At 35.0% G+C, this 18,918-nt stretch overlaps 2 protein-coding genes across 2 annotated transcripts in view; one reads left to right on the forward strand and one right to left on the reverse strand.

Annotated features, from left to right (window-relative positions):
* Nucleotides 1-1,787: 1,787 nt before the first annotated feature.
* LOC129942650 (xaa-Pro aminopeptidase ApepP) lies at nucleotides 1,788-13,284 on the forward strand. Its single transcript, XM_056051680.1, has 12 exons — nucleotides 1,788-2,021; nucleotides 2,123-2,282; nucleotides 2,345-2,513; nucleotides 2,573-2,704; nucleotides 2,767-2,967; nucleotides 3,032-3,228; nucleotides 3,295-3,384; nucleotides 3,452-3,633; nucleotides 3,702-3,851; nucleotides 3,926-4,055; nucleotides 12,646-12,823; nucleotides 12,888-13,284. Exons 2-12 carry the CDS (start codon nucleotides 2,172-2,174, stop codon nucleotides 13,181-13,183), a joined length of 1,836 nt encoding a protein of 611 aa, XP_055907655.1. The 5' UTR covers nucleotides 1,788-2,021; nucleotides 2,123-2,171; the 3' UTR covers nucleotides 13,184-13,284.
* LOC129942652 (cholesterol 7-desaturase nvd) overlaps nucleotides 13,179-18,918 on the reverse strand; it is a 176,406-nt gene continuing 170,666 nt past the window's right edge. Inside the window, exons 3-6 of the mRNA XM_056051682.1 lie at nucleotides 14,017-14,714; nucleotides 13,842-13,953; nucleotides 13,612-13,782; nucleotides 13,179-13,550 (exon numbers count right to left, since the gene is read on the reverse strand). Of these exons, the coding sequence (XP_055907657.1) occupies nucleotides 13,389-13,550; nucleotides 13,612-13,782; nucleotides 13,842-13,953; nucleotides 14,017-14,714 (1,143 nt within the window). The 3' untranslated portion in view covers nucleotides 13,179-13,388. The remainder of the gene's footprint in view (nucleotides 13,551-13,611; nucleotides 13,783-13,841; nucleotides 13,954-14,016; nucleotides 14,715-18,918) is intronic.

Genomic DNA, 18,918 nt, shown 5'->3' on the forward strand with positions numbered 1-18,918 from the left:
GCGAGCTGTAAAGAGGTTATTATGGCCTAAGAGGTAAGTTTCCGTTGCTATAAAGCCAACCGTACTGAGGAAAGCCAGGAAAAATTCAAACAAATCAGGAAGGCCTGCAATGCCCATATTCGACGGATCAAGTTTTTACATGACCAAAAGTTACGGCAAAAAATACTGCAATGTCCCAAAGGCATTTAAAATGTTTGGTCATTTGTAAAAATATGAAGAATTCTTCCTCTTCTTCGGTTCCTATGCTCGTTGTCAATGACACTCCTTTTGTTAGCTCTTTAGAGAAAGCTAATCTCTTTGCTAGGCAGTTCGCAGCGAATTCTACGCTGCCAGTGAGTGTCATGACTCCGCCTGCACTTGAGCGAGTAAGTGAATCTATGGGAACAATCTTTTTTCGCACTCGTACTCTGGCAAAAGTTCTAAGAGATCTATATACACATAAATCTGCTGGTCCGGATGGTATCCCCGCTATTGTTCTGAAGAGGTGTTCTTCAACGCTGGCAAAACCACTGCTTAAGCTTTTCATCTGTCCTACTCCTAAGGTCTCGTTCCGAGCGGATGGAAAACGGCATTTGTCCGGCCTATTCCCAAAAAAGGCGAATCTTCCTCACCCTTTAACTACCGACCGATTGCACTTACTTATCTTGAAGATCGAAAGCTTCTTAATGACCGGCAATACGGGTTTCGTAGCAATAGGTCCACTGGTGATCTCATGGTTCATCTCACCGAACAGTGGAGCAAATCTTTACATCGTTTTGGAGAAAGTGAGATTATTGCACTTGATATTTCGAAAGCATTTGATACGGTTTGGTATCAGGCGCTGTTATCGAAAATGCGTGCTTTCGGTTTTCAGTATTAGTATTTCACCCTTTCTGATCTAGTTGTTATCTACAGGACCTACATTCGTCCAAAGCTTGAGTATAACTCCCATCTCTGGGCTGGTGCTCCTGCAACTTACTTAAGCCTCTTTGATAGTATTGAACGTAAGGTAATTAAATTGATAGATGATTATATCATCATAAGTTCATTTACTTCGCTTGAACATAGTCGTAAGGTCTCTTGTTTGACCCGTTTTTACCGATATTTTAACGGCTTATGCTCTAGTGAAATAGCCAGTTGCATTCCTCTCCTTAAACAGTTCATCCGTAATACTCGCGCTTCTAGGAATGCTCATCAGTATACCCTCGAGCCCAACTTCAGTCGTACTGTCAAATTCAGAGATTCGTTCTTTAGCCGTACTACGCGAATGTGGTATGCCTTACCACACTCTGTCTTTCCTAGTCATTGCAATATTCAGGAATTCTAAAGTCAATGTGCACCGACATCTCCTTTTAAACCTTCTCTGCAATATTTCATTATGTACTAATTTATTTCTAATTTAGATCTGTCAAAACACAAATTTTGCATCATTTTACATTCCATGGGGCCAAATAAATCCATTTATTTATGATTTAATTTTTTAAACAATGTTTCGCTGAAGATTTAAGAGCTCTACCGAACGCCATAGCACTTTCACGTAGATAAACAAATACAATTAGAAACAAAAACAGATCCAATTGTGTTCCATGCGTCACAACAGAAAAATCAATTTTTGAAGGAAATCTGAATTTACCAATGGAATACCGAAGTTTTGTTCTTATTTTATTCAAATTCAAAATTCTGGTGTGTCAAATTTCCGCACTATCTTTCTATTAAGTAATCTTATCTTTCCGACACTAGATGACGCAAGCAACAGTAGAGAGCAAATAACTAAACAGCTGATTTTGAAGTTTAATTTTCGCAAATCAGAAACTCGCTTTTGTTCCAATTAAATCAAAAGAACAAAAGTTGATGATTTTACATAAAAATAAAAGAAACAAACCATTAACCCTCACTCCAAGCAAGCACAATTTTTATAGCTGATTAAACTCAATATTAATCCAAACAACAGGCATTTCTACATTTCTATTGAGTGCATATTGAAGCTATAATCATAAAGTTTGTTTAATCGCTTTTTGTTCTAATTCATAAATAAAAACTAGGTATGTAGGTAAAACTATCGCACTTTTGATAACAATTAATACATACCTATGTACCTGCCTTTCAATTCTTATTGTGGGATATCAAATTTTATTGATTTTAGTTTAGTTGACAACAAACTGGCGGCAGCAAATCATCTCTTCGCTCGAACCATGAAAGACACCACACAAATCCTCGCTAGACTTAGGAAGTTAATGCAACATCCAGGTGAGGATGTTCAAGCTATAAGTGCATATATAGTGCCTTCAGATGATGCTCATCAGGTAAGGAAGAGATATTGAATCGTTTTTTAACAAAGAAAAGTAAATTTTGTTCTGCTTTCCAGAGCGAGTACATTTGTCAGAGAGACGAACGTCGTGCATTTTTGAGTGGATTCGATGGTTCTGCTGGGACAGCCATTGTCACAACTGACAAGGCCCTATTGTGGACTGATGGCAGGTACTATCAGCAAGCTGGCAAACAATTGGATTCCAATTGGACTCTTATGAAGGATGGTAAGAAAACTGCAAAACAGAATTGAAAGAAAGTAAGTAACTTCAATGACAACTTGTAGGTCTACCTGCGACACCTTCGATAGGAGCTTGGTTGGCAAAAAATCTGGCCAAAGGTTGCACAGTTGGAGTTGATCCTAAACTACTCTCCTATCGCTTATGGAAGCCCATTCAAAAGGAACTTAACGGAAACGGTAAGAGATTGACAATTAGTTGAGCTTTTTATAACAAATCATTTAATGTACTCCTACCTTAGAATGTGCCTTAGTCCCAATTGAAAATAACCTCATCGATGCTGTCTGGGACAATCAACCAAAAGGTCCAACAAATCCTGTCATTACATTGGATTTGAAGTTCGCTGGTGCCACAATTGCATCCAAATGGAGTGAAGTAAAGAAACAAATGACAGATAAGAAAGCAGACGCCTTAGTTGTCAGCGCATTGGATGAGATAGCATGTAACTATAAAAATTATACTCAAAGATTATGGACGTTCAAAGTATAACTATTGTTTTTCTAAAGGGTTCCTAAATTTGCGTGGATCTGATATTGATTTTAATCCGGTGTTCTTTTCATATCTAATCATTTCACACGACAAACTTCATCTATTCATTGATGAATCAAAATTACCCAATAATTGGAGTCAACATTTGATTGACAATAACGTGGATATTGTTATTGAACGATATGAATCAATTAAAGAACGTTTACTCGATATTGTATGTTATTTTTGTTGTTTTAATGGTTGTTTTCTTTGCTTTGCTATTTTGTTGGTTTGTTTTTAGATTGAAAATTCAAATGAGAAGATATGGATTGCTATGAGTTCCAGTTACTTTTTGACTGCTTTAATTCCAAAAAATAAAAGACATCAAGAGGTATTTATGATTAATCAACCTACAAATCTCTTATCATGAAATTTGACTACAAAAACTCTCCCACTAGATTACTCCCATTGCCATAATGAAAGCAATTAAGAATTCAACAGAAATTGAAGGGTTCATCAACAGTCATGTTCGTGATGGAGTTGCTCTATGTCAATACTTTGCTTGGCTAGAGAAAATGATACAAGATGGAAAAGCTGTTGATGAAATTTCTGGAGCTGACGAGCTTGAGGAACTTCGATCGTATGTTTTGTTTATATCTTTATTTTAACAACATCAAAATAACTACTTCTTAATTTTGTATTTTATAGAAAAAAAGAACATTATATGGGTTTGAGTTTTCCAACTATAAGTTCTTCGGGTCCAAATGGTTCTGTTATACATTATCATCCTGCTGAGGAAACAAATAGGCCAATAAATGATAAAGAGATTTACCTGTGCGATTCTGGAGCGCAATATAAGTATGGACAAAATTTTCTTTTTATTTATTTGTGGTATGTTTAAAATTTTAATAATTTGTATCTTTTGATTTCAGGGATGGAACAACTGATGTAACTCGAACATTGCATTTTGGAGAACCAACTGATTTTCAAATGGAAACTTATACAAGAGTTTTGAAAGGTCAATTAACATTGGGTTCAACAATATTTCCGAAAAAAGTTAAGGTAAGAGATTTAATTTGAAGCATTATTAAAAATATGTCTCTCCTCTAATCCTATTCTCCTTTTCTAATTGCTCTAATCACTATAAGGGTATTCGTCCCTTAAGAACCCAATAAGTCATAAATCTATCTAATTTAATTCTAACCTTAAATATATTTTAAAGCATTGTAGATGTTGCGTTTTTGGGAAGACAGTAGTGTTAGGGAGAAGATTAAAGATTCTGACTAATTTAAGATATTAACTTTTTTGATTAAGATGTTCTGGAATGGCGATAGATTTGTTTCTATTAAGAAATACTTTTATAGTTGATAAGCTGTCACTACATATGATACATTTTTATTCTCGCTGTTTTGGGCAGATTCGAATCTTTTAGTAGGAACTTTTCGGCAAAGATTACGTTGCCATTTTTTCATTCCCAAGGCGGGCAACTGCTATGTCAACCCTAAAAATCTAAGATCTATTAGCCTATCATCGTTCATTCTCAAAACTCTGGAACTATTGATTGATATCCATGTACGTAATAGCATTGATAAGAGACTATCGATGTCTCAGCATGCTTACTGCAAAGGGAAATCGGTAGAAACAGCCTCGCACACTCTGATACACTTGAATACTCCCTAGAGCAAAAGGAATATACTATGGTGGCCTTCCTGGATATTGAGTGCGCTTTCAACGACGTTGACACATCCGCTATCACTTCTGCTATGACGACCTTAAACGTTGAATACTCACTGTGTGTGTTGATTATTTAATGCTAAAAAGCAGGATCATAAACTCTAAGATGGGGGATTTTTGTACGAAAAGGTCTGTCGGTAGAGGCACTCCGCAAGGTGGTGTTCTACCCCCTCTCCTGTGGAACATAGTGGTTAACGAACTACTAATATCCCTTGGGAGGGAAGGCTACAGAGTGGTTGCGTATGCTGATGATGTTGCTAGAGCCGTCACTGGAGAACATCCTAATACACTGAGAGACCTCCTCCAACACGCACTCAATATGCTCACTAGATGGGCTGATCACTGCGGACTTAGTATTAATCCTCAATAAACAGACCTCTTCCTTTTTATATGAAAATACAAGACCCAAGTAATTGCATCTCCTTCAATAAAAGGTGTACTACTTATTTTTACCAATGAAGTCAAATATCTTGATCTGATATTGGACAAAAAATTAAGTTGGAAGTCTAATATTCAGGAAAGAGATAAAAAAGCTACAGTAGCTCTTTTGCTTTGCAAGAAAGCCATAGGAAGCAAATGGAGTTTTCAACCTCGCATAACCTATTGGCTATAAACATCGGTCATCCGATCAATACTTATGTACGGGGTTGCAGTATGGTGGACTGCACTGGAGAAAGTCACATACTACGACAAACTCAGCAGAGTCCAATGCACAGATTGCCTCTGCATGGATCCAAGACAAATGAGGGAGTTGGTAGTGGTGTGTACTGTATTCAGAAAAGCTTAATCTAAGCATCTCATTCCGCCTCCCTAATCATTTTAGCGTCTTTTAGCGATCAAAGAGGTTCTCTTCTGGCTATGAGAAAACGTGATATCAACTTCTGATATCCGCATGTTCTCTAACAGTCAGGCTCCTATTTAATCTCTTTACGGTGTCTCAACCAAATCTCAAACGGCCCCTTGATTTTTGATCGTCTCTTATGGAGATGGCGCAGTATTTTAACATTCACCTCTGTTAGGTGCCGGGCCACAGAGACATCACGGGAAATTGTAGAGCCGATAAACTCGCTAAAAATGGAACCGTCATACCTATTTCACCTGAAAGGGAGAGGATAGGTATACCGATAGCTACATGTAAACTTCTGCTAAGAGAAACAGCTTTTGCGATAGCAAATTTAAGGTGGCACTATTTACCAACATGCGCAGCCACAAAACTCATATGGCCTTCACTGGACTTAATGTGCTCTAAAGACTTGTTATCTCAATTCATATCATCTCACTTCATATTAGCTCCCTAATAGGTGTCCTTAAGGAAGACTGTCTTATAGGCAGACACGCAATACGATTGGTGTAGCCTCAAATGACTTCTGCAGGAGCTGTATGGACGAGGAAGAAGAGGAAACAATCACTCACCTTCTCTGCAATTGCCCTGCTCTTTCACTAAGAAGCAAACTTCATCTGGGAAGCTACTATTTTGATGATCCCAGTGAACTAGCTAAAAAGGATATCAAATATCTTCTTAGCTTTATAAAAAGCTCAAAATGGTTTTGGTCTTAGTGTGTGGATTCTGAATCAGCAGCCACTTTAACCTAACCTAACCTACGTTGCCATTTGAGTTTGCTGTAGCGAAGCCAATATTATCTTTATGTTTGAACCTTCTGCAAAAAGATTTATCAGCCTTTGTATAAGTCATCGGGCAGGTTCAGACGGCATAAAGGACTTGGAAGTAAATTTTCTAGTAGCTGATTGGCCAGCTGCAAAAAATTGCCTTCTAATTAAGGCGAAAGTTGACTATAATAGGAGTCGAGCCAAATCTCCCTAACTATTAAGTTTATTCCACTTATATGTCAAATGACGAATTATCATTATTTTTTATTTAACTGAAAGCTGAACTTTATTACTTTGTGATTTATTAATTTTTTGCACTTTTGCATTAGTTATTTCATGTAAAAGATTTCATTTTAAAATTGAAAAATTAAGCTAACCTAACCTAGGATGTTTTTCCGTCAAGGCTGTTGACAAAGAAGAATGGTATTTCGACTCGGCAGCTCACATGTGCTCAAATAGTGTATGCTTTTCAAGTGAGATGGAAAATCATAACTTTGAGGTAATTGTTGCAAATAATTCAAAAATACAAGTCCAAGGTATAGGTAAAGTCGATATGAAGGTAGCTATTGGAAAATTCAAAGAAAATGAGGTTGAATTTTTAGAAGTCCTTCAAGTTCCTGACTTACATATGCATTAATCTTGTTCAGAAGGGTTTTTCAATGATTTTTTCCAAGAATGAATGTTTAGTGAAAGACCAAAGTGGTAATGTTGTTGCAAGCTTGGTGAACAATATGTTTCAACTCAACAGACCACCCAACAAAAGTGCATAATGTTACAAAAAAATATTTAACTTCACACTTTGAACTTTGGCACAAGCGTATTGGACATCCAAATATTGAAACCACACAAGCTATGGTTCCGAAAGTGGTCCAGAATATTTATTGCGATAGTTCAAAAATCAATTGCATCACATGTATCAAAGGTAAAATGGCACGCCTGCCGTTTAACTCAATTGGTACTGAAGCAGAATCAATATTAGAAACAGTACACACAGATCTTTGGGGTCCGATTGAACAAAAATCAATTGGAGGTTCAGAGTACTTGCAATCTATTCATTGATGATTTTTCAAGAAAAGTCTTTGCGTTTTTCATTAAAAGCAAGAATGAGGTAGAGGAAAAGTTCCTTGAGTTCAAAAATGTTCAGACTGGTAACAAAATAAAGGCCATTTGAGTTGCAATGCAATTTAAGATGAAGAAGATTCTAGCAGATGCAGGCATTCAACATCAAACAACGGTTCCATATTCTCCACAACAAAACGGGTTGGCAGAAAGAATGAATAGAACCATAATTGAAAAAGCGCGTCTTCTCATCGAGTCTGGTTTACACAAACGTTTTTGGGCTGAAGCTGCAAATACGGCAGTTTATTTAACGAACAGAACACCTTGCAAAGGTACAAACGAAAAAACACCTGAAGAAATCTGGAATTAAAGAAGAGTGTATCTGCAGCATCTTAAAGTTTTCGGTTGTCAAGCAGTTATTATCATTCCAAAAGAAAAGCGGAAGAAACTCGATGCCAAAGGAAAAGATGTTATTTTTATCGGATACTGCACACACTCAAAATCATATCGCTTCTATGACGTTAAGAAAAAAGAAGTTATAATAAGTCGAGACGCAGTTTTGCATGAGCAAATTTTTCCAAAAGATGGTGAGACAAACGATACATCTTATTGTTATATTTTTAAGGATATTATTTAGTGGGGAATGAAGACGAAATTCTATCAGTGAATTCAAGCAATGAAATACCAATCCAAATAAGTGACGAAACGGCAAGTGAAAACAGTTTTTTGGATGCCCAAGATGATTTCATTGTTGAATAACCTTCAGAAGCAATAATATCTGAGAGAGGAATAAGACAATCTACCAGAATAAGAGATCCACCTGAAAGATACTGTAATATATCGTACGTGGCCAGCAACAATGATGAAGATCCAAAGACAGTGTCGCTGAGGCAATGAAGAGCGAACATATGTCTGATTGGAAAAAAGTAATGAACGATGAATATACAGCTCTTTTTCCAAAAGGAAAGAAAGCCATAAATTCCAAATGGACATTTAAGACAAAAAAAGATGCAAGTGGTAATGTCGAAAAATATAAAGCTAGATTGGTCGTAAAGGGGTATTCGCAATGTCAAGGGATCGATTATCAAGAAATATTTTCTCCCGTTGTGAGGTACACGTCCATAAGGGTACTTTTAAGTTTGGCTGTACGATATGATTTTGATATCGATCAAATGGATGTTGTGACTGCTTTCCTGCAAAGTAAAGTTAACCATGAAATTTACATGAATCTCCCTGAAGGTTTTGATAATGTTCAAAATAAAGTATGTAAACTGAAGAAATCACTGTACGGTCTCAAAAAAGCTAGCAGAGTTTGAAATAAGAAATTGGATGAAACTTTAAAGAAAATTGGACTTAAACAATCATAAACCTAAACGTGTATTTATTACAAGACAAACAGCACAGATAAAACTTTCGTCGCTATTTACGTAGACGACATACTGATTTTTACAAATAACAAAGATGAAAAAAGAATTATCAAAGAAAATTTGGCTAAGTACTTCGAGATGAAAGATTTTTCAGAAGCTAAATTTGTGCTTGGTATGCAAATAACTCGCGATCAAGAAAAGGGAAAGTTATGGATAGACCAACGGACATACTTAAAGAATATTCTCAAGCGATTCAACATGGAGGATTGTAATCCGGTATCCAAACCCTTAGATATTAACCAAAAGCTTATAAAAAAAACATATTAACAAAGCAAACACGAAACTGATTACATGAAAACCGTTCCATATCAAGAAGCTACTGGAAGCATTTTATATGCAGCAGAAGTAAGTCGCCCAGATTTACCCTTTGCAGTCATCTCATCTCATTGGATAGCGGTTAAACGACTTTTCCGTTATTTAAAAGGAAGAATAAATAACAAGCTAGAATACACTCGAGACATTGAAGATGTTTAGAAGGATTTTCGGATGCTGACTGGGCTAGTGATTTAGATGACAGAAAATCAACTACAGGTTATCTCTTTAAATACAAAGGAGGACCTATTTCTTGGAATGCAAAGAAACAACCTACTATCGCTCTCTCCACCACAGAGGCTGAGTATATGGCCTTAGCCTCAACATCTCAAGAAGCACTTTGGCTTCAATCTTTATTGCGAGAACTAATTAATTGGAATCAAGAACTTATATTGCAATGCGATAACAAGAGTGCAATAAACATATCTAAAAACATCGTTTATCACGCACGTTCAAAGCACATCGATATAAGGCATCATTTTATTCGAGATCTTATAAAAGATAATAAATTAAAAGTAGAATATTTGAAAACGGAAGAGATGCCTGCTGATGTTCTAACCAAAGAACTCCCTGCTACAAAAGTATAAAAATCTAGTTGGGGTGAGATTTGATACTTTGTTTTTAGATACTTAGTTTATTTTATCGTTATCAAATTGTAATAATTGTTATATGTTTGATGCATTGAAAATAAATATTATTAATGTTCAGAATTTTAAAACAATAATCTGCGATGATATAACCACATATCGAACTTTGCACAACGTATATCTGGCTGCAGTCTTGACAGCTTAGTAAACTTCCGATCGGTGAGCTATCTGCATGAAATCATTCAAACTCAACAACCGGATTATCATAATAGGTCTTTTGTCCTTATACAACCTTGATTTAAATATCTCACTACTGAGCGTCAATTTTTTGTCCATACAGCCTTTGGAACTCACTGCCCACCGCGATGAGAAGTATGAGAAGCGCGAATAGGTTTAAATCTTTAGTTTTCAATTATTTGGCAAATCGTTGATAATATTTATTATTTATTTGTCTGTTTCTTTTTTATTTTCTCTTTTTTACATTTTCATATTTAAATTATATTCTTTTTTCTATTCTTTTTATTTAAAATTCAAATTTTATTTAAAAAAATTAATTTAAAGGCAAAACTTTATAAGACTTATGTCCTACAAATAAATACAAATACTTGGTAAAAATTTACTTTCGACTCAAATAGCTTTTCAAAAATTAAAAATATTGTGTTTAAACTTTTTTTTGTTTATTCAGTAGTTTTTTTTTAAATCTAATTTCTCTCAAATTAATTTCATTCATTTAATTTGTAAAAATTTAAGAAATACTACTAAAATTAGTAAAAATTCGTTTTTGACTAAAAATCTATTTAACAAAACTAGATTTTCAAACTAAACTATTTCTTTATATAAAAAATATTGTTGGTAATTTTAAAAATTTTAAGAATAATTCAAATGACAACTTTTTTATCCCAACACGAAAACCTACAAACTTTTGAATTGAAAAATCATGAATAGCTGTCATTTGGACATAAGTGGACTTGACTTGATAGTTAGGGAGATTTTTCTTGACAAACTTTCCAGTCAACTTTCCAATGAAATTGCCTCAATTGGAAGGCAATTTTTTGACAGCTGGCTAATCAGACACTTGAAACTTGACTTACTTTCAAGTCGCTTATGTCGTCTGAACCTGACCAATGTGTTTGGTAGTTTTAGTACTATGAACAAAAAGTATTGGTTTGCGAAGTAAAGTTCTGAATTTGAAATTCATGACACTTAAAAAACTAACTAGCTGCCTTGTCAAAGTTAACGTTCAAAGAATGAAGTTGACTACAAATGAAGTCCCTTATGTTGTCTGAACTTGCCCAATGCCTAAAAGGTTTGGCCAATTTGAATATTCTTCATGTTAAAACACCATATCCATTATAAGTTTAAACATTTCATATCGCTAAAAATTAGTACAGACACTGAGGATTATGAAAAAGTGACAAAAAATCCTCAACGATTCCACGTGAGCATAAAAAGCATTTTAGATTTCTTGTCGAAAATTTCCGTTTTTAGGATCTTACTTTTAAACAATAAATCCTTTAAAAAAGTTTGTTTGTTTGTTTAAGACTTGGACTTTAGAAGTTAAACGGTTTTAAAAAATGTCAAATATCGAAAGTATAGATTTTGCCTAAAAAGTTGCTTGTATCTAAAAGGTGTCGTGAGGCAGATTTATTTTTTTTTCAAAAGCTAATAAGTGGTATAGAGGAAGTGGTGGCATTGGAACCAGTGATGGTGCGGATTTCTCAGTCACTATGTCGCACAGTCATTTTTCAAAAGTAACGATATAACTTCGCGTCGACAGTTTTGTTCTTGTTTTGTTGTTGAAAAGAGCAGCCTCAATGGTTGTCATGAAATTTTAAAAAAGGTTTTAAAATCTCAAAAATTTGGTGAGACGATGTTGAAGCGTTTTCGTACTGTGGGTCCCATTTTTGTGATGACGCTCATTGTCAAGTAAGTAAACAAAACTGCCGTTATTAGGCTCCAAAAACCCATAAGCCATTGCATTGCCCCATAGGATAATTTGACCTTTTTTCCGAGAATGCCTATGCCAGGCTACAAATGTCAATAGTGACAAGGTTTCATCTCAAGCGTGGTTCCATTAGGATGATGCAAACGCACACACGGCTAGAGATTCGATGAATTTTCTTCGGGAAGCTTTCCCTTAAAATCTTATCAGTCAGGTCCTCCGACTTAACCCCAATGAATTTTTATGTATGGTGCTAACCCAAAGAAAAAGTTTACAGCAGCAATCCCCGAACTCTAAGAACTGTGCGAATGTAGAGTTAATACGTTCACTAGCTCCACTAGTGTTTTCAATGAAAAAAATAATTTTGCAGGCCTAATTTTGGCTGATTTCGAAACATAAGGTTAGTAAAATGTAGTGTAATGCCTATGTTTTCCAGTTACGCCTTATAATGTTTTCTTCTTTATTTTTGCAATGGATTTATTTTTTCTAAAAGTTTTTTAGGTTCCACTCAGCGGAAAATCATACGACTCGCCTTTGATCTTCGCAACATTCCATTGTATTGTGTTTTTTATATTTTTAATATTTCTGCTTATTTTATAAACTTTTATGCGACCTCGAGATATATTGTGTTCCCCTAATGTATTGGATGAGGAAACTTATTCTAACTATGTCTTCCAAATTATTTCCTCTGAGAAACTAGAGTTTTTCGGGTATTTTAAGGGAGATTACTTCTTAACTTAAATATATGGTCTCCGGTGTGTCCTCGTCCTCATTACAAAAAATCTAATCTGGAATGGCCAGTGGAGAGACCTACTATAATTCTTTGATTATTCCTTCTTAGAGTGATACAATCTGTATATCGTTTGTTGTAGTTCCTAAACAGTAGTGTAGCCTGTGCGGAATTTTGAATTTATAACGATTGTTTTTTTTATTAAATTATTATTAAATTAAATTTTTTCTACAAATTTGTTCATAAATTCCAGGGGCAAGTGCTGGATACTTTAGCCCGAAAAGCTCTATGGGATGTTGGCCTAGATTACGGGCATGGAACTGGCCATGGAGTTGGACATTTCCTTAACGTACATGAGGGCCCCATGGGTGTTGGTATTCGCATTATGGCCGATGATCCAGGCCTACAAGAGAATATGTTCATTTCCAATGGTAAATTATATTTTATCACAAACTCAATTAAAAATTCTATTTATTTTGTATTTTATTTTTATAGAACCTGGATTTTACAAAGATGGTGAATTTGGAATTCGGATCGAAGACATCGTTCAAATAGTCCCCGCTTCCACTGCCAAATATGATTTTGCTGGACGTGGTGCTCTTACATTCAAAACAATTACAATGTGTCCAAAACAAACTAAGATGATTAAAAAAGACCTCCTGACATCGGTTGAGGTGAAACTCTTAAACGACTATCACCAACAGGTCTGGGAGACCTTATCCCCAATTTTGGAAAAAGAAAACGATTATCTAACATTGGAATGGTTGAAAAGAGAAACACAACCAATTTAAACAAATTTATTTTTTCATTTCATTTATTTGTGATTTCAACATCTGAACAAAAAAAGAATCACCAAAATAAAGTCTTTTATATATATATTTTTATAAGTCTACTTAAAGATACCTTATCCTTATCAATTAATTAGTAAATTCTAACAGTCTAAGAAAATTGAACATAAATTAAGGAATTAACATGAGATACAGGAGCAACTTGATTTTACCAATCTAAATTCTCCTGAGCGTGGGCAAAGGATTTACTGTTGTTGGAGTAGAATTGACTATACCAGTTGCGGAATGATTTTATCGAATGATCTTCCTTCACTAAGTGAGGTTTACTGCGGAATGTCTTGTGATTCCACATGTTTATGTCGCGTTCAACCTGAAACGTTAGAGAAATTGTTTTGAATTGACTCCACTTATTCTTTTAAACTTTTTCTTACCATGATACTCTCTGCCACCACAATAAATTTCATAAACGGTGACATTAGTCTTGGTCCATAAAATCGATGAACAACCTTTTGGACAAGTGGTTCAATGGGTGTCACTGTCTGAACTGCTACGAACCGTCCAAAGATACTTTTCATATGAAGTTGAACATAGGCTGGGCCGATCTAGTTAAAATCAATTAATCTTTCAGTTTAACCTACTAACCGGAAACCGCAAGACTTACCTGCACTCCGACAACATCGACCTGGCAAAACTGGACCTTAGGATAGATTTCCAGAAGATGATTCAGTGATAGAGTGGAAATATGCTTGCTTTCGGGTTTTGATCCCTTCCAACTGAAATTCAAATTCGAAAAATGTATAATGTTGCATTAGATCCTTGGTATCATTTCTACTTACGTTGCATCCCATCGATGTGTGCCAAGTACTGCCAGCGGATTGTCTTTCGGACTGCTTCCAGCCAACACGCTTGGATTGTGTATGGCTGTAAAATGTGCCAAATCGGCACCATTTTCTGGAATCTCTTGAATATGGCAACTAACAATGAACTCATTGCGACCTTGGTAGATAAATTTCTTGCTATCAATTTCTTCAATCTCTGGCAAATCCCAAGGTTCTTCACCTTCGATGTGATACCAGATAAAAATCATTTCATGCATTTCCTTCGAAGCCCATCGCCGAACTTTGGAAGCTGCCGGAGCACTACACGAACTATAAGGTACGTTGACACATTTTCCATCACTGCCACGAAATGTCCATTGATGGAATGGACATTCAATGCTATCACCAACTACTTTGCCTCCAATTCCAAGATTTGCACCCAAATGGGGGCAGTAAGCATCGAGGACGTGCACTTCGTTTGTTGCCGTTCGAAAGACTACAAATTGTTCACCCAAACACGCAACGCTGATAGCTTCTTGTTTCTTAACTGCCGAAGATTCTGCAATGCTGTACCAGCCATTGGGGTAGGGTGGAGGTAGATCGTTAATGCCGATTTTGCGAAGACGACGCATCCGATTGATAGTGTCGCGTTTTTGTTTGGCTTTCATATTTCGATCGCGACCAAGTGCGAGGTCGTAACTGACATCTTCTAGGCGCTGGAATTTTAAAATAAACGTTTTTTAAATATGTATCATCAAAGTTTATTATCTTTTTATTATGGATGGATTAAAGTAAATGGAAACAAATGCAGGTGATTTAAGACAGTTTGTTTCTTGGGGAAAATAATGCTATTTATTTGTGAACGGAACTATTCTAGTCTGGAAACTGCAACAGTGGAAAAGTCTTACTTTAGAACAGTAATGCAGTATTTTTTTAAATTTCGTTCTGGAACGAGTTTTGAAAAACTCTAAAGTCTACGCTACATGTTTAATCTTTCAAATGCTCAAAAGAATAAAGCACGAATTTAGTGGTACTTTGTGAATTAAAGGAAGTAAAGGCATTCTAGCTATCTCTAGGCTCGTAAAACGTACTGCAGAATACCTTCAGGGAGCAACATATCGAAAGGATTTTGGACGTATTTAAATTACCATTCATTTACTTTCTTGTGTCAAATTTCCAGTCAACTGTCGTTTTTTCGCTTTCCGCTTGAAAATTTTTAAGCTGAAGCTATTTTACCCGAATAATAAATGAAGCAAAGCAAAAATTTCGAAGCTTATTCATGTTCATATAAAACAAGACAGAAGCTGGATCTGTCTAGCTTCAACTTCTTCTTAAAAAACTAAAACATTTTGTTTGAATGTGTTTTAAAAATTATTGAAATTGAAAAAACTGCTTTAAGGGAGGTAACATTTATTAAGAGAAATAAATAAAGACCTTGGGATTCCGGTGTTTTTTGCCCATAGTTGTTAAAAATACGCATTCAGGTTTGTAGGTACTTTATAGAAGAAGTATTGCGTTTACCACTTGTCGAGAAGAGCAAATGGACTAAAAGTGGTTTGGACACCAACAGATCTACCGTCTTGAAGAAGAACACTGAGTTTAAGCCAAACTTACATAATGCATAAAGGGGATTGCTCATTTTATAAGGGAAGTCCGGCCCGGAGTGTACACCAATGAATTTGGTATCAAATTAAAGGTTGTTCTAAGCCGGATATATCTGCAAAAATATTTTGTCGATAACTCATGGGAGATCCGAGATATTTGAGATTGAAGTTCGAAATGTCCAACCATTAAAAGTCAGCACTTTTTCGACAAAAATGCTATTATCTTTGGATACAGAAAAGTTAGAAAAATCAAAAAGGTATTAAAATAAAGGTGTAAAAAATATCTTTTAAATGAAACTAAAATTACATTTCTATGATTTATATATTTTGAGTTATTTTTAATCAAACCTTTCAATAACAGCATTTTTTAGGCAAACTTTTGTACAATAATATCTTTTAAAATTCAATGATGATTTTAATTTTTTTGGCACCAACAAGTGGCTCAGTTCACAACCTTTATTTTCATATATAATTTTTTAGGGTTTCTTCAACAATTTATTCATTTTGACAATAATAATGCAAAAATATGCTCCTAAAATATAAAAAAAATCTTATACCTAACACTATAATGTTAGAAGAGTAGCATGTGAGCGGTATAAGTTTAACATACAGGAAAAAGTTAACCACTCACGCTATTAAATATCTGTCAATAAGTTTTTTTCCGTTATATTTTTTGGTTTGATGCAGTTGATATTTGGTTTTTTGATGTGATTTCTTCTTAAAATATGTTTTTTGACAAAAATGGATTACGATTCAACTTTTAATGAAAATCCAAGTAACGTAAATAGTTCCCAAGTGCAAAGAAACGAACCTAGCTCAGGTGTGGGAAATCGAAGACAGGTATGCGTTAATTGCCAACGGTCAATTCTACAATATTATTGCAATTGCCTAGTAGGTCGAAGAACGGTTGGATGCTGCGCTCATGTTATGACCATAATATGGTTTTTAAATTGGGCAAGATATGAGAGTAATTTAAGACCTCCTTCTCAATTTTTAAACAACCTTTTAGTGACCTATGATTCAGATTAGCATTATGTTTTTCCAAACCCATTGCTTATTTATTTTTCTTTGAATTATTATTTAGTTTATAATTATTTATTTTTTTTCTTTGAATTAATTTAATTTTGTTTTGTCGATATTGTGATAACAACTTCTTTTTTTATTCTAGTATTTCCACTACTTTAATAAGAATTGTTTATTTTTTGTTTTAATTTTTCCACTATTACTACAAGAATTACTTTAGTGTAAGGTATAAGATTTTGTTTGTATTTTAGGAGCATATTTTTGAATTATTATTGTCAAAATGAATAAATTGTTGAAGAAACCCTAAAAAATTATATATGAAAATAAAGGTTGTGAACTGAGCCACTTGTTGGTGCCAAAAAAATTAAAATCATCATTGAATTTTAAAAGATATTATTGTACAAAAGTTTGCCTAAAAAATGCTGTTATTGAAAGGTTTGATTAAAAATAACTCAAAATATATAAATCATAGAAATGTAATTTTAGTTTCATTTAAAAGATATTTTTTACACCTTTATTTTAATACCTTTTTGATTTTTCTAACTTTTCTGTATCCAAAGATAATAGCATTTTTGTCGAAAAAGTGCTGACTTTTAATGGTTGGACATTTCGAACTTCAATCTCAAATATCTCGGATCTCCCATGAGTTATCGACAAAATATTTTTGCAGATATATCCGGCTTAGAACAACCTTTAATTTGATACCAAATTCATTGGTGTACACTCCGGGCCGAAAATGAGCATACCCCTTTTCATGGACCAGCCGCAGGGTTAAAAATGTTGGAAGGGAAGGAAATGTGATAAGACTTAATAAAAGTATCTATGGTTTAAAGCAATCAGCCCGAGAATGGAACAAGAAAACAACAGAGATCTTACTTGGAATGAAATTCAAGGTATCGACAGCCGATTCATTTTTATTCTCAAGAAAAGAAAGCAACGGTCAAACAACATTCATTTTGCTTTATTCGTTATTGACATTCTAGTCGCTGGTTTTTCCGAAGAAAGAAGTGTAATGAATTTCCAATTTAGAACTTTACTTTGCAAATATCTACTTTAAGTTCATAGTACAAAAAGTACGAATCAAATTATTGTCTACAAAACACTCCTAAAGCGAGCTGCAAGTCCATCACGATTTGTATTTTGTATTGTAAAGAAATATTAGTTATTTTTTTTTCAAATTCACAAGAAGCCCATTTACAGAAAGCATTAAATGAAGTTGTGCAGAAAATAAATAAACCATAGAGTAATAAAGATCAGCTGGTTGTCAAAACCTTAAGGTCACAGCAACACAACGAAATTGAATCCCTCAGTAGACACTGACTACTGCACTCCTACTTTGAGCTTTAGTAAGGGTTTTAAAGTAATTTTCCCATCCAGAGAAGATTGGGAGGATGACATCATGTCGATAGGTTTCGACACAACCATCTTTACTGGCGGCTCAAAGATGGAGTGCGGAGTTGGTTCTGGGATCTTTTCTGAGTCCCTAAATGTAGCCAAATCCTTTAGGCTTCCTGACTTTGCTAGCGTTTTTCAGGCTGAACTGCTGGCAATAAGGGAGGCATGTGAGATACTTAAACAAACCCCAAACCAAAACCGAAATGCGGCTATCTTTACAGACAGTCAGGCAGCTGTCATATCCTCATTTAAATTGGTCCAGCAATGTCGCGATGAGCTTGCAAGCCTGAATATTAACCTCGGTGTCACCCTGATCTGGGTTCCGGGTCATAGTGGTATCATGGTAAATGAACGGGCTGACGAGCTAGCCAGTCAAGGATCGGCCCTTCATAGCTCACTTGCGGAAATGGTTATCATTCCTCTTGGTGCTATGAAGGGTAAAATCTTTTCTATCTACGAAACCTTATCTTTTTTCTCAATGCGACAAAATGGCTCTAACATAATTGCTATGAAGCTTCTCTATAAATCTATCCCTTTCAATCAAAGGTCCAACGAGGTTTTGGTATCAAAACGGTGCACTACAGCGCTAATTGGATCTCAGGCTAGGTTGCCTTGCGATCGCCATTTCTACCTACCAATAAAGATCAGCTTTCAGTTGAATGAAAAAACATTATAAACTGTCATTTTAATAGGGAGATTTTTATGACTAACCTTCCAGTCAACTTTCCATTAAAGTTCCCTTAATTGGAAGGTAATTTTTTGGCAACTGGCCAATCAGATACTTAAAACTTGTCTGACGTACAAGTCCCTTATGTCGTCTGAACCTGCCCAATAACCATGAAGTCGAGTCTGCTTATGTCACAATGTCATTCAACTGAAAGTTGAACTTTATTACTTT

Source organism: Eupeodes corollae, chromosome 1 (assembly GCF_945859685.1).
Source record: "Eupeodes corollae chromosome 1, idEupCoro1.1, whole genome shotgun sequence".
Classification (NCBI taxonomy): domain Eukaryota; kingdom Metazoa; phylum Arthropoda; class Insecta; order Diptera; family Syrphidae; genus Eupeodes; species Eupeodes corollae.

What these genes read in the sequence shown, in the direction of transcription:
- LOC129942650 (XM_056051680.1), top strand. Translation starts at nt 2,172, where the DNA reads ATGAAAGACACCACACAAATCCTCGCTAGACTTAGGAAGTTAATGCAA. An exon ending in GATTCTGGAGCGCAATATAA is followed by an intron (nt 3,852 to 3,925) that starts GTATGGACAAAA and finishes TTTTGATTTCAG; the next exon opens with GGATGGAACAACTGATGTAA. An exon ending in TATTTCCGAAAAAAGTTAAG is followed by an intron (nt 4,056 to 12,645) that starts GTAAGAGATTTA and finishes CATAAATTCCAG; the next exon opens with GGGCAAGTGCTGGATACTTT.